Source organism: Acanthisitta chloris, unplaced genomic scaffold (genome assembly GCF_000695815.1).
Source record: "Acanthisitta chloris isolate BGI_N310 unplaced genomic scaffold, ASM69581v1 scaffold23330, whole genome shotgun sequence".
NCBI classification, from domain to species: domain Eukaryota; kingdom Metazoa; phylum Chordata; class Aves; order Passeriformes; family Acanthisittidae; genus Acanthisitta; species Acanthisitta chloris.
This window is the reverse complement of record NW_008652536.1, coordinates 17,296-33,249: the sequence shown is the minus strand read 5'-3', so window position 1 is coordinate 33,249 and position 15,954 is coordinate 17,296. Positions and strand designations below refer to the sequence as shown.

The 15,954-nt window shown below is 40.4% G+C and overlaps 1 protein-coding gene across 1 annotated transcript in view; it reads right to left on the bottom strand.

The window, feature by feature from the left end:
* LOC103805088 (zinc finger FYVE domain-containing protein 9-like) overlaps nt 1–12,499 on the bottom strand; it is a 36,801-nt gene extending 24,302 nt beyond the window's left edge. The window contains 5 exon segments of the mRNA XM_009077726.1: nt 1; nt 4–60; nt 4,212–4,311; nt 9,417–11,488; nt 12,430–12,499. The exon segment at nt 1 is cut by the window's left edge and continues 101 nt beyond it. Of these exon segments, the coding sequence (XP_009075974.1) occupies nt 1; nt 4–60; nt 4,212–4,311; nt 9,417–11,488; nt 12,430–12,499 (2,300 nt within the window).
* Between the last annotated feature and the right edge of the window lie 3,455 nt (nt 12,500–15,954).

The following is a 15,954-nucleotide window of genomic DNA, read 5'->3' as shown; positions in this document are numbered from 1 at the left end:
CAGGATTGTTAGGGTTAGGGCTCTGGCTTGAGGCACTCATCATGTTCTCCCAGGCTTGAGCTAAAGCAAACAGAGAACAAGAAACATGAACACAGAGGAAGGTATCTAAGAGTCAAAACACTCTGTTCTCAGCTGCAGTGGGTATGGACCCTGCCACCTCCCAAAGGGAATCTCTCTTCAGGTAAGAGCCCAGGAGACTACAATCAAGCAAGAAAATCCAGGAGAAAACAGCACTAGCCCTGTACAATAAAAACATCCTTTCACAGAGAAATATTTTCTGAAAATGATAACGATACACTTTGACTCGAGGGATGCTTAGTTCCTCATGCTTCAGTTTGCTGCTTCGTCAAAGATTTAGCTGAAAACACTCAATGCATACATCCATCTATGTATCTATGTCACACTGCATGGACAGATAGATGTTCCTATTACAAATGTTTCATAACCCACAGAACACTTGAGCAGATTTATCCTTTGTATATGATAAAATCCCCTTGAATTTCTTTATATCCAAGGCAGATCAGTAGACATCACCAACTTTTATTCTTAACTATAAAAAAACCCCTTATGCTATTCATTTGGAAGGCATGACTCAAGCCTTAATTCAATTGACCAAACAATAACACATAAAGCTTCTTTGTCAACAACATCCATCACAGGGAAATCTCCTCTAGCTACTGACACAGACTGTATTTCCTCAGTACTAGTTTTCCATCTGTAAGGAAGGTTTACAGCAAGACACCAAAAACACCTATGCGTGTTTTCACCTCAAGCCCCAGTAGTATGCTACAAATAAATGCACCCTTTGAGCCAAGCAGAAATATGAGGCCACCTAAGCTCCCAGAGCATGTACCTCTTTGAGTTCCTTTGGCTATGAATTGTTAGAAAACCCAGGTGAAAATAACCAAGGCCAAAAAAAGCCAAACAGAACACAACAGAACATAAACCCTCCTGCTTCCCCATCCACCTGCAAAACCAGGAGAGAAATGCCTGTCAGTGGAAGAGGTATTGACATTCCATTTGAGAAAAGTAATTTAACTGAAGCACTTTCTACACAGCAATTCTATATCATTTAGAGCAAAAGTTCTGAAAGAGGAAAGTGTTAAAAAAGCACAAAGTTACATCTCTAGGACCTCTTCATTAGGAAAGTCACAGCATGCTAAAGGACCATTTAAAAAGCCTTTTCTAAGTAAAGCAAAGTGCCAAGTCAGCATATCCACCAATTGAAAATACAGTAAAAATAGCACTGGAAACTGATGAAACACATAGCCTGGCCATGGAAAAGTGACAGAAAACACAGCACCATCCTCCACTCCCCAGTGAAACACAAACCAGAGCAACCAAATGAAGTAACTGTTTTTACAGGGCAATTCCTACCACTGCTCCTAAGACTGTGCAAAGATTAATGCTTAATCTGCTGCACTGAGCGGGGAAAAAACCCAAATCCTGTACTGGGAAAGAAACCACAAGGATGAGGAGGGACCAGACATGATCAGGCTGCAGGTTAACTACCCAGGAAGCCAAAGCATCACCACAGAGCACTGCAGCAGGGACAGAGGCAAAGGGGCAAGCACAGCTCAGCAGGCAGCACTCCCTCTGTAATAACCCAGGCAGTGGTGTCACTGTTCCCTGCCATTAATGTGCATCTGTCCTGGCAGCAGGACAGAAAGGCTTTTAAAAGGAAATCATTATAATATGATCAATTTTATTATGCCTTTCTAAAAGAACACTTCTGCTTTCAGCTGAAATATTTGCAGATTCTTCCCTTCCCCCGACGAAAACAAATCTTCTCACCACTACACCAAGCCAGCTGCCTTTTGCAGGTGTATCTGTGATTCCTGGCTCTTGTACACCTTGAAATGGGTTCATTGCTCCATCTCAGAATGTAACATTTTAGCACCTCTTCAACACCACCTAGATATTACAGCCTACAATCTCCTGTCACCTCACACATCTGGCCTACAGCGAAGAAGTATTAATAATTAAAACCTACCACTGCACACTGATTAATGTTTAATATTTTTGAAACATTTAATCCATTTTAATTTTTAAAAAATATTCCTGTTTAATAACAGAAACTATCACTAATTTTGGATGCTAATCTCCAGACTTAGCACTCAGTTACTTTCAACCAAACCTGCATAATGCTGAACTTCTTTGGGGATAAAGTAGAGCTATGAGCTTCTAAGCTCAGTGTTTTAGTTCAGATGTTCAACATATTAACAGACCTTTCTGAAAAGAGCTGCCCAAACAATCCCCTACACAGTAACATGTAAAGATATAGTCAAAATTACCTTGTCTGAATGCTGACACAAACCAGAATTTTCCTAACCAACTCTTGGTTAAAACTACAGCAGTAGCAATCTTTGAGATAAGTCTCCAAAGTTTAACTAAACATCTGCAGCAATGGAGATTCCCTGATACCTGATCAATAATTATCAGGACAGTTTGTTATCCTAATGGTTAAAAGCCTGCATTTAAAGCCTGACTTTTTCTTCTCATTCTACCTACTGCATGTTAGAGTGCCCCTGTCAGACCTTCCTCTACCATTGAATTAACTTCTGTCATCAAGTTTCATTTATCCAGACATAAATTATAGCCATACATTCACCTTTCCATTAATAAACCAAAGTGTTTGGAATTTCTCACAGTGAGACAGGTTTCCTCATAATTTAAGCACTCACAGAGTGTGCTGGTTTGGCCTGAAGTAGAGTTAACTGTCTTCACAGTGACTAGTATGAGGTTATGTTTAGGATTTGTGCAGAACACAGGGCTGATAATGCAGAGATGTTTTTGTGATTGCTGAGCAGAGCTTACACAGAGTCAAGGCCTTTGCTGCTTTCCGTACTGCCACGCTGGCAAGGAAGTTGGGGGTGCATGGGAGATTGGGAGGAGACACAGCTGGGACAGGTGACCCAAACTGACCAAAGGGATATTCCATACCATATGACATCATGCTCAGTATATAAGGTGAGAGGAAGAAGGAGGAAGGGGGGACATCTGGAGTGATGGCGTTTGTCTTCCCAAGGAACCGTTACGCGTGATGGGCCCTGCTCTCCTGGAGATGGCTAAACACCTCCTGTCTTTGGGAAGCAGTGCATTCATTACTTGTTTTGATTTGCTTGTGTGTGCAGCTTTTGCTTTCTCTATTAAACTGTCTTTATCTCAACCCATGAGCTTTTCTAGCTTTTACCCTTCTGATTCTCTCCCCCATCCCATTGGTGGGGGAGTGTGTGAGTGGCTGGGTGGTTCTCGGCTGCTGGTTGGGGTTAAACCACGACACAGGGGTCTTCTCTCAACCTAATCCAATTTTTCTGTCTCTTCAAGACATAAAAACTGAACACTGAGTCTTCCAGCAGCAGCTTCTCAGTGTCACAGACTTAAGTCAGCTGGAGAGATAATCACCCAAAGGTAACTGACAGCACAGGAAGTTCTTGGAACTTTCAGAGGTCTCAAGAATACTCTGTGTTTGCCCATATTTATACCACATCTTAAAGGACAAAATACAAAAGTAGATTCTACAACCCTTTGGTCAAAACCAAACTGAGTCTTTCCTTACACCAAGCTGAAGTAACAGAACTTGTCTGTTCTACATGTTAACTTCAGAACTACTTGTGACCTCTCTCCCGTGTTCACATCAGGCATTTACCCACAGCACCATCCTGGGTTTGACCGATTCTCCAGTAATGTTCCCGAAGCAATAATCCAAACACAGGTGCCCACATTTGTGGACCCGTTTTCAGACAAGACTGCCTACTCTAGCACCAAGGAGTTAAGAAGAAGAGTTGAATAAGTACTACTTTTCCGATTTCCTATAGTGCATAATCCAGAAGAGGCGCAGCTGCATTACTCTCCTCTTTGGCATGCCATACGAAAGCGTAACAGGGTATCTACTCAGGTAGCAAAGGACACAGAGTACAATACTGGATTAACAACACAAGAAGCCCAAAATCACAGTGGTATAGCCCTCACAAATGAAAGCTTTCAAACTCACTGCACCCTTACCAGTTTTTGCCTTTTGTTAACCATATCTAGTTTAGGAATCTCCACTCTCCACGGGGATTCCGCACTGGCCTCTCAAGGGCATTTACTGTTTTAGAATACTTACCCATGCCAATAAAGTATTGTGGTTTGGTTTTTTTTAAGCAGCATCAGTGCAGCTCAGCACAAAGCCAGTGAAGTGCCACATCTCAGACTGTGTCTCCACTTACCATTCATGAGCACCGAGTGGCAGATCACACACACTCTGGCTTCCTTCCGATCCATGTACAGCAGTTTGCACTTCAGGCTACAGCATGCAGCACAGAACACCTGCAACCAAAGGGGAAACAGCTCAGGTGGCGTGCAAAAACATGGGACAAACCGATGGATTTGGACCAGTATCTGCGAAGCTCTAGGCACACAAAATATAGAGCTAAATTACCAGTATTTTCCCCATTAAAGCCCCAGTGACCAATACCTGCCCAGGGTGCCTGTCCTGCTCATCCTGCTGCAGCAGTATTTCATGGAACACACCAATGCATGTTGTCCTGGTACTGCACTGTGCTGTTTTCAAGATGTTGGGCATTAATGATAACAGGTAATAAATACCTACCACATTACAATCCCTCAAAGGATTGACACTGGTCTCAGAAAGAGAATGAGTACTTTCTAGAAGCAAACAGGTTTCAATGCACAAGTTGACTCTACATAAGAGATTGCTATGGCATGTATTAATTTAAACAGGTAATTTTTCTTTGCATCAGCAGAATTCATCTCTATTAGCAAATCTAGTTGCTTTCATCTATAACAAGACATTCCTCAGGTGAGACTTGAGTGAACACTGATGTATCAAAATGCTGCAAGTGTTCAACACATAAACCAAGACATTTAAGAAAGCTGAATGACATTAGTAAGAAAATCTTACACAATAAAATCTCACTCCATTTATACAAAAAAGCTCATACTGACACGATTACAAACACTACAGCATCACAAGACCAGAGAGAGGTCAGGAACTGCATGTCACCACACTGGCTGCAAGGGGCAGAGGAGGACAACCTGCTGCAGAGATGCAGTGGTAGTGCTAGAGCTTCTCACCTGAACCAGCTCTAACAACTCTGAGTCCTGGGCACGAAACAGGCTTGAGATTTCCTCCAGCCAAGGAAAACCTTGACACATGAGCATGGCTCGTGCACCAAAACACACACCCACGTGCAGATATGATCCCACAACAGCAACTGCATTCTCAAGATCCTGCAGAACAGACAAACCAGGGTGCCCTAATTTCTTAGTTGTTTCAAATAACAACATTTTCTCTATTTAAAAAACGGTATCTCCTCAGGGTTATTGTTGAGGTGATGTGAAGATCCTGATGAATATCCATTTCATGCAGGAAGGCAATGTCACACTCAGGAAATCTAGGAACAGCAGCAGCTACCTAACAAATGAGTTCAGATATCAAGAGAGAATTCTGAATTTTAATTGTAGGTGGATATTATCTCTGCAATGCACGATGATCTGCAATGCTTTCTGAATCCAAAATATTATCCCATCATCACTTTAGCAGCATTCGTTCTGTAATACAGACAAGAAACTACACAAGATTCTCTTATATAAACATGTGCAAGCCTAATTAAATTTTAACCAAGTTAAAGATCACACCAAATTACAACTACTTTGCAGAATGTCACTTGCAGTCTCTTAGTGGTGTTTGAAATACACAAATATAAGTTCTGAGCTCACCATGAGAGCTGAAAATCCAAAGTGAAGAGCTCAGCCTCTCTCCTTACAACCAGCTTTAATGTTTCCTAATTATGTCAACTTCAACGTTCCAGAAACAAAACATAAGTGTGTATACAGTGGCATTTTTATGCAAAAACAAAACCCACTCCTTCACATATGTGAAAACCTTAAAAAAAAAAGGCAAATGTGCTTTACAAATCTGATTTCGGCATTTACACTTTCACCCAATTCACAGGCATTCTAGGGAATATTAATAACAACATCACAGCACATTTTAGAGACATTTGACATCATTTCAGTTCTCCAGGCGAAACTTCCAGTCAAAAGTTCAGTATTGACCACGGAAAAATCAATGTCTTCAACCACAAATGAAGGACTAACACAAATTAATATCTGATTTAGGACCCTTTATATCAAACAACACACTGTGCACCCAGCAAAGCTCCCAAATGCAACGATCTAAACATTGAGAGAGAAAACAGAAGCAATGACAGAACATCCACACTCCTGAGGCTGCACCAGCCCTTCCAGTAATGCAGAGCAAGAACTCAATCCAGCACAACTGACAAGTCAGACTAGTGATTAGCAATCACCAAGTCATTATCTCAGTGTATCACGCTATCAAAAAATAACACAGCAGTGTCAAAGCAAGTTTTTATGCTCTTAGGGATTTCAGGTTCACTGGGAGGTGTTGAAGCATTAGTTGCTAGGGGAATGGGTGATTTTTTTATATATTTTAGTGGAAAAATATAGTTTTGGTTGTCAATAAAAAAGATTACCTAGAAATTCTCTGGTTTTCCTATCAAGGCTGATCATTTCATCTGACAATAGAAAGCACATAAACACGTAACTTATAATTTATGAATGTGTTCACACACATTCTTCAGGTTCTTAATTTTAATTCAAAATTTACTGTAAGTGCATTACTTTCTACCAATCCCATGAGGTTTATAGCTTCCATTAACTTTGCAATTATTAGCCCGAAATTAAAACCTGAGACAGACTTCCCAGGTGCCACACAACTAGTTTTCCAGGCAATTTTTGTTCTCAAATGAAACAGATACATTCACCTCTGTCATGATGCTAATAAAGCTTAGAAAGAAACTGCTATGCTCAAGCTTGTGTTCAAAATACTTAGACTTCCCCTGGAAACAAACAACTGCAAGAGCTGAAGACAGTGTCTCCCCAGTTCTTTAAGTGAGATTCAGACACTTACCAGTGGAAGCATCACTGGGATTCAGTAGTTACCTGCACCACAGGCACATGGCCAACATGACTTACTTTGGGGATGATCTTAACCAGAAAGCAGGAGCAGACAGCTGAGAATAGCTGAGCCTCAAGCCCCTGCAGCCAGATTCATCAGAGCTTGCCTGTCAAAGCCTTTGGTCTCTCTCTGTCCACAATCATTATACGAATTAAGGGCTGGAAAGCAATTTGCTGTAAGTGCTAAATATTATTTGACTTACAGTGATTCTTAACATTTATTAACAAGAGTTTTCTGCCACATCTTTTGGCTGCACATGTGCAAATTTGGCCCAGGCAAACATTAACTAACAAAAAGCTTCTAAAAACAAGCCATTCCAAGGATTATTCCAACACTCTGCAAACATTAAATACCCATATGTGATACATTTTTCACAGCTCAAGTTTGTTTACAGAGCAGAGGGATCTTTTACTTTATCCATTCCCCACATATAATCCAAAACACCACTGATTGTTCTTCTCAAGGCTTGTCAGAATAATTAAGAAAAAACCAAAAATGTTTTGGCCTTGCTCTATCTGTCCATGTTTTATCCACTTTGTTTACAGGTATTTTCATTTTCTGCTTTCACTTGTGCAATTCAGGGCAGTGTTCAAAGCCAGGTTGGATGATGTCTTGAGCATCCAGGTCTACTGGGAGATACCTGGGCCCAGGGCAGGGGGGATTGGGACTAAATGGCCTATAAGGTCCATTCCAACCCTTAAAATTCCATGAAAATCAGTCATTACAGAGAAGCAATTAAATTCAAGCAATGAACTTGTTTAAAGCACAACAATAGAAAACATTACTGCAAATGAAAACTGCAGTCAGATTTGTTAAAGTCTCAAAAGAAGCCCAAAAGAGAAGCCCAAATAACTAACAGTATAAGTTAATACATCAAATGATGGACATTTTCTTAATTTCCATTCCTTACAGATTCTCCTTAACTGCAATAAGAGGAAGATTAATTAATATCCCTGCGATATTAATCGAGGTACACAAAAGCCATGGACCTTATATGATGCCTATTGATCACCTGTGGTTGCTGGCTCCACACCAGGACTTCCAGTGCAACCAGCCTGCCATGAGATGGGCAGAAGCAACTGCAAGTCCTGGCCCAGTGCACAAGCAATGTCTTGCTTAGCTTTTAAAAGTGTCCTGGGAAAGGCTGCTCAGCATGCCTCAAAATCAAATTTGAAGAAAATCTACTTATCTGGTGCTGTAATGGAGAGATTGAGTGTTACCTGTTTTGGTTACTAAAGGGACAAATGGGACACACAGAGTCCATTACAGAGCAGCAAGCCTGGGGTTTCTGCCAGAAACAGGTGCCACGAGGGTTTGGGCTTTCCTGATAGGTTTGCTTCTTTTAGGTCTTTTATCCACATCACTCTGCTGCCCTGCACTCCTCTGGTAGCAAAAAGTATCACCCATAGCAGTCAGGAGGTCTTTCCATCAACTTTATAGAATCATAGCATCATCAGGGTTGGAAGAGACCTCTAAGACCATCAAGTCCAATCATGTTGGTTCAGAAACCTTTGAATAAGGCCTAAATGAACCAAAGTTAATTTTACTCCAGTTTTCGGTCAGTTTCAGTATTTCTTTTAAAAACATGCATGAATATCTCCTTGACTAGTGTTAGTTTCCTGCTTTTGAATCAACATTATTTTCCCCCCAAGTTCCTACTTATGCCACTGCCTTGTATTTCAGTAAAAAGACATTTGGAAATACTTTACACGTTAGTCATTTCCCATAAACTTATCACATAGGAGTTTGTGTTGACCTAGATGGCACACACATACAACTTTCAGAAACCCTTAACAATGACATATTTCTTACACCACACAAAATGATACAGAAATTGTTTTAGTTGTCTTCATTACAAAATTTCTCACCACACTGACAGACATCAGGTTACAGATAATTTACTTTTGCCTTTTTCCCCAGGATGTATGTTAAAAGCAATGTTATTTAAAATAATGTAAGCAATATGAGACAAGTCAATGAAGAAGACTGAAAAGAACAGAGTTATCAGCCATGTAAACCAACAGGAATTCCAGCGATCCAACAGCACAGTTTCAGTTCACATCAGTATATTTCCGTGTCTTTAATGGGATTATTGATGCAGTAATTTCTGTAAACTAGTTTCCTGCACTTAGCCATTTTATAAGAGTTTGACATAAACCCAATGATGATGATTGTTGCTATCAACAAATACACTGCTCATACAGGCTAATTCTTCTTTCAGTTCTAAATGACAATTAGTCATTTCTCCATTAGAACCCTAAATAGATCAGAGCTTAGAAACTCCCTTTTTCCCTTCACTCAAACACAGCTTTTTAGGAAGAGATGTCACAGGCAACTATATCCAGTGGCTAAGAAAGTCCTCTAATTTGATTTTGAGGAGTATCAGGAAAAAAAAAGGGTGCTTTGAGCTTACAGAATACGAACTTACCTTCCCACAAGCTCTGCAATGGTGCCTTCTTTTGGTGAATGTAAATCTGGCCTCACATTTCATACAGTTTGGTGCTTGAGAATCTGGAACCCACACTGGAGCCACCTCACCCAAAGTTGTAAAAGGCTTTCTGGCTGGAGCTCCAAACTGACCAGCTCTGAGATCATTGTCTGGACTATCTGGGGCTACTGCAAGGCACGAACTATTAGAGACTCCAGATTCATACTCATCCAAATGTTCCCCATTAGTACCAGTACCAGAGGCATTTGAAGATGTTTCACCAGGAAACGTCTCTGCTGTATCCCCTAACTGTGTCTTACCAAAGACATTTTTGTTTTTACTATTACCTCCACAATTTGGGGGAATAAGATCATTTTGCAAGTGATCCGACAATGGCTTCGGAATCTGCAGTTTCAGGTTTGTGGGTTGCTTAGGTCTTGCACCACCAAAAGGAACACTGATAGATTGCAGACTAGTCACTGGTTTTGGTGAAGTTTGCCCTTGCATGGACGAAACCTGACTACAAAGATTGTGTAAATAGTTTTTCTTTATGTGGTCACCAGTGCTGTTTAAAATGAGACCACTCCCTTCTGTGGTCTCATTTCCTCTCTGTTCATAAACGTTAGTGTAACATTCTGATTTGCTCTCCTCAATCTCCTTTTCCTCTGTTACTGAGTCTTCCTTGGAGGGTAAAGTCTTTGGAACATGAGCAACAACTGGGTTCTGCATTCCATAGGAATCACAACCATTAGACAGAGAGCTTGCTGCTGATGTAGCCATCACATCAGAGAGACTGGACCCTTCAAGTTCATTTATACCAGTCCCTTTTAAGTCTCTGCCTGCCTCCATCACCCCATCTCCACCTTCTTTACTATTACTACATGCATCATCAGGCTGTTTGGTCTGCAAAAGTCTCTCATCCTCTCCTAGAGTTTGCTTATTATTCATCTCATTCAACTTTGTCAGTTCCCAATCAGTCATCTCCTGAGACTCAGGGTAGCACTGTGCCATGCCAAGCGATTCCGTTGCACCAAGGTTTTTATCACATTCAATGACTTCGCCTTCAGTGGCATTAACATCCTCAGGGCCAAACTGTCCTGCCACACATTCCTTGTGATTGCCACTTCCAGCCACGTTAGGCTGACAGGTTTCAGTGAGCCCAGACAGCCTGGACTGTAACTGCTGGGCTGTTTCCTGTTCTACGATTAAGCTTCCATTGCTGGAACCAGAAGGAGAGTTTTTAGCTTCTAGATCCGTTCTCTGAGGAATGGCTTTGCTAGGAAAGTTTTCAACCGATACACAGTTTTCTTGCATTTTAACAGTACCATCAACTGGTCTCTGTAAGAGAGTCACTGCATTGACCCCTGCAGTTGTAGCTTCAGAGAACAGTGAATCTCTACTCATACTAAAATCATCCTTTAGTCGAGAGGAGGGGCACGCAGCAGTCAGGCTTTCAGATGAAGCATCAGTCAAATGACTTACAGAGTCATCTTCAGTGCACAGCCTATTTACTTGCTTTTCTGTGTCTATATCCTTTTCCATGGATCCATTGACAGTAACACTCAACTGGTCACTCTGTCGGTTTTCATTATCCAGTGTAAAGCTAATAGTGTCCATTCGGGACTGACTGTTGTAAGTTTTACAATCCAGCAAATCACTCTGTAGTGTTCTGTCGCAGTTGTGCATCACTGCCACCACTAGCACATTCTTCTCCTCTGGCAAACAAGCTGTACTCCCACATTTCTTTTCTGGTTCCACAGCATTACACTGATCATCCCCATTACTATTTCTTTTAATCAACTGATCATCTGCTACTGCCTGATCATCAATCCACATGACTGGAGGCTCCGGACTTATGCTAAAATCCTTTCCATTAGCACAGTGATCCCCTCCTCCTGTTGGTGTAGTCACTGCCTGGGACAAGGAGAAAGACTTTAATCTCTGTTGACATTCATTAGGAGTTGTAGCTTCATTCACGTTGGCCACGGTTGGGTTAAACGGCAGGCGACGAGTGGGCGGATCTAGAATCTGATTCCACTTTGCACCCAGCAGTGAAGGTGAAACAGCAGCATCTGAAAAAGTGGTTCAATAAAGAGACTTTACTGTCCTATTTAAGCTACAGGTTCTATTCATTCTGTTGCACTAGAATTCCCCAAATACAAATGTAGAGATCATAGAATCATAGAATTTTAGGGATTGGAATGGACCTTAGAGATCACCTAGACCCAACCCCCTACCCTGGGCAGGGACACCTCCCACAAGACCAGGATGCTCCAGGCTTTATCCAGCCTGGCTTTGAACACTGCCAGAGCTGGGGCAGCCACAGCCTCCCTGGGCAACTTGTGTCAGGTCGATGTTCAAATACAGCCACAATAACAAAACACATCTGCCATAACAAACAGCTTTATCACCCCTTAGTAGTGGAATTGCATAACGTTTCTGGAACTCGGGAAATTTACAGCTACACCAATTAGTATCAGGTTGAATTTGCAGAAGTAACTTTAAAGTATTGATTAATGTACTTCAAACAGCTAGAAATGCCTAGAAAGATTCTCACCCCCATAAAATGTTCAGCTTCCTTGACAGCACAGACTTAGAAATTAGACTAAACAAAGAATTTAATGCTTCAAATGGAAACTATCATTATATGATTTCTGTGACCTAATGAAACACTTCTGCAAAAGAAGCTTAAAGTAAGTTTTGCCTGATTTGTTTGAAATAAATTATTTAAATATTGCTACTGAGACTAAGCCTCACAAAACCTTTCTTTAAAATTGTACTATTACAAGAGTGAGTAGTTTCTAAAAAGTAAAGAAGATGAATGGAAACAGAAGAGAATACTACTCAGAAATACTCAGGACACAACATGCAAAATTAATATATGCTTTTTCCAACATCTGAGATTAATTTGCGACTCAAAACCCAAAAGGGTATCACAGATCCCTCCATCTTCAATACTGTTCTCTGTAGGTGCATCTGATGTGCATCTACAATCCTGTTCAAAATGACTCACCTTCGTTTTGCTCAAATTCATCTAAAACCTTATCGAGGTTATATGCCTCTGCTTGGAAATAGTTCTCCATTTGTCAGGGAAAGACCACCAGATTCTTGTCTGAACCTGCCAGAGAACAAATTACAATCAGACACTTAACCTTCAAGTCAGCAGTGTTCCACTGCATATTGTCCTGATTTAAGGGGAAAAAGAAGTCCTTTGTAAATCAAGTTTTACATACATTATCTACATAATTCAAAAGTATTTTCCAGGAATGAAAACTATTTTTGTGCTTCAACTTGCTTAATTCAGATTAACAACCTTCCCAAACTTGCTTTGGATTTTATTACCTCCAGTCTCCCACATTAATGTGTCTGACCATCAGGATCACCATAATGTAAGAGCAAAAGAGCTCTGACACCAGTCAGAAAAAAACAGTCTAGAGAACAAGAAGGGACAACTAACAGTCTGAAGACACTGCCTGCAGTTCTGTGCTATCCCCAATTAGCTCGTGTGGCTTTGAACAAGTAGTTTAAACTCTCTGTGCTTCTGATTTTTTAATGTATGCCAGGCTAGCAGTATCCTGTGTCACTCCTCCTTTCCCAGAGATGCTTCAAAGATTCATACTTGTAAAAGTTGTTAAGGGACTTAATGGGTGTTACTTGAATTATGCTAGCTCTTAAAATGTCTGCTTTAATAATCCTTGTTTCCCTGAAAGGCAGGCACTGGAAATCTAGCAAAACGCACACAAGTAAATAGTCTCATCAAAAGATAATGCTCTCAGGCTAGAAGGGAACATGACAGGGGAGGAATGGAAAAAACCCCAACAAAAACCAAATTATATAACTTTCTATCTTCACATAATAAACAGAATTTTGCCCTAACAGTAGGAACATGGTCTTCACTACCAAGTCTTGTAGCAACAAGACACCCTGATTCATTTTTTCCAAACACTCACTACCAGCAAAGACACTTTCCCTGGGAAATGTGTGCCATAACCTATATACCATAGAGAGACCTTGATTTGATCTTTCTCTGAACATCATCCAAAACAGCCTTATTCTCCTCAGAGTTGGCTTTCACTGTTGTGAAATAAGGAAATGGAGGAGGAGAGGGTGAGAACCTTGTTTTGCAGCATGAAACAGTGTTAGACCTGACAGCTAGACTCCACTCAATTAAAAACCTGCTCTTTTACACCAGAGACACAAGAGACACAAGAAACACATCAGAGGAAGTTCCCAATTTCAAACAATACTTTACCATTACCACCACAGTGTCTGGATTTGAGGAAAACATCAATCAGCTTTATATCAACTGCCACAACATTAAATACAGTTTTGTATTTATTGTGGGGAACGGATACAATCGGTACAAAAAGATATTGCATTAAAATAGCATAAAATGCAGAGTTCAGGTTTTTAAGGTTGACCTCAAATCTGATACATGGTGGTTTTAACAGGTGATCACACTGCAACATAAATACACTGCTTTTTAATAGCATCAGATTAAGTCATGTTTTAAAGGCACCTGCAAAAGCTAATTTTAAAGAAAATTTAGCAGTAGCACAGAAATTGCAGTAAGCATCACCTGAACAAGGATCATTTTACAAAAAAAATCAGAGATGAACTAGATTTGTCAGCTTACAAACTCCCAGATTTGTCCTCTGATCTGGGATTTTGGATTAACTCCCTCTGCAAGGAAAACACATGATTGGCCATACCATTTACTGTACACAGACACCCAGATGAGAACAGTGGTGGAAACACTGGCCTTGCTCACAGGCTGCACTTCAGAAGTCTCAAAAAGAAAGACTATTTTGTACAAAATACCATATCATTTCACATCCACTCATAATGCATTTAATTTGCATTATAGTGGTAACATTTGAGCCTAGCAAACAATTGATGAAGATGTGAATAATTATTCCTAGGCAAAGTCCAACTCCTGAGGCTAATGATGCGAAGAGGATTTGTCAGTGAAGCACTGCAGGACTGAAAAATGTCAAACAACATTGCTGTAATCAGGAGTTAAACTGTGACACTGCCTGAAGTCACTGCACTCAGATTTCCATGCACTGCCATGGTGAAAAAGGGCATCCAGGCAAGGCATCTGCTGGGACAGAAACACAAACTCTGCATATGGGTGGCCCCAAAGAAACAGGCTACCAGCACTGATTTCTTTTGGATTGCTTTGCTTATTTTAGAGAAGGTGATAATTACTGACAAGCAAGTTGATGGGGAAGGAATGTTGTGCTCATTATATATTGCTGAAAACATTTGTTTAAGTAACTCTTTAGACACCTACATTTTGATTCTGCAAAACTTCCCAGTGTTTAGAAAGATTCAGACCTGACCATCTATACAATTTCCCAACCTAACTGAAAGCCTGATGGAATTACTTCAGAACTCAGACCTATGCATACTGGAGTAAGCAGAATACGAGCCACATTTGTCTCTAACACTTCCTAACTTTAGTCCTATTAGCTGTTTTGTCAGTCATAAAAGCAGAAGCAAGATTTACCTGACCAAAAAAAGCAGTGTTAGAAGTTCACAATAAATAAAATCATTTTTATTTACTTTAGTCAGGATTTGGCCTTTCTATATTCAGTGTGATTTCATAACATTATAAATATTCAGACTTAGGAGACCACATTCAGCAATCACAAGGGCATACAGAACACAGAGAATTTTGTTCCCACTGCCTTGCAATCCCAATGTGGTTAGTCCTTCATAGCATCTCTGTGAAATCAGTTTTATTAGTATCTGTGTTACCTAATATTAAACATCTAATATCTGTGAGTTTACATTTGGTTCAATATGACAGGGCGATTTTTATCTATATTTCCAAAATTCTATGTAGAGAGAACTCTATAAACAAATACATGCAACCATATGAATTTTGAAGCTTAAACATTGTTTACAAACACAGTGATCCAAAATCCAGACTGAGGGATGCTCATAGTTCCAACTGAAGAGAGAAAAGCCCTTTTAAACCACAGTTGTTATTTCACTAACTGATGTCCCAGGGTATATGGGAATCTCGTTTTTAAGCTCACTAAGCTGACAGCAACTCTAACCGAGATCTCACTGTCTGTGCAAGAAGGTATTTCTCAGAAAAGGTCAGCTGCAAATCTTCAGGACTACATCTAAAAATCATTATTATTACATAAAAGAACACAACAACTCCCCAAGCTTTTCCAGAAATTTCTGTCCAAGGGCAATCACACTGCAAAATGCACAGAAGCCCTTAATGCCCTCTGTGAGACAGAAAAGGAGGATGAGGACTCATGTCCTAACAGCTACCAGCAAAGCTTCCTGACCAATACACTGTCAGCAACTCATATTTGTACCAGTTGAAGATCTAATGCTTCAACTCTCCCTGGGCAGCAACTTGAGATGAAAACAGAACCCAAGATGTCCCAACACAGCATGCTACAATATAGTAGCTGTTTGCCCTGTGGTTTGGAATTTTATTTTATTTTGAATATTCTTATGAAATACCAAATATAAAAAAACCCAATAAACATATTCCTCTACAGGTCTTTGG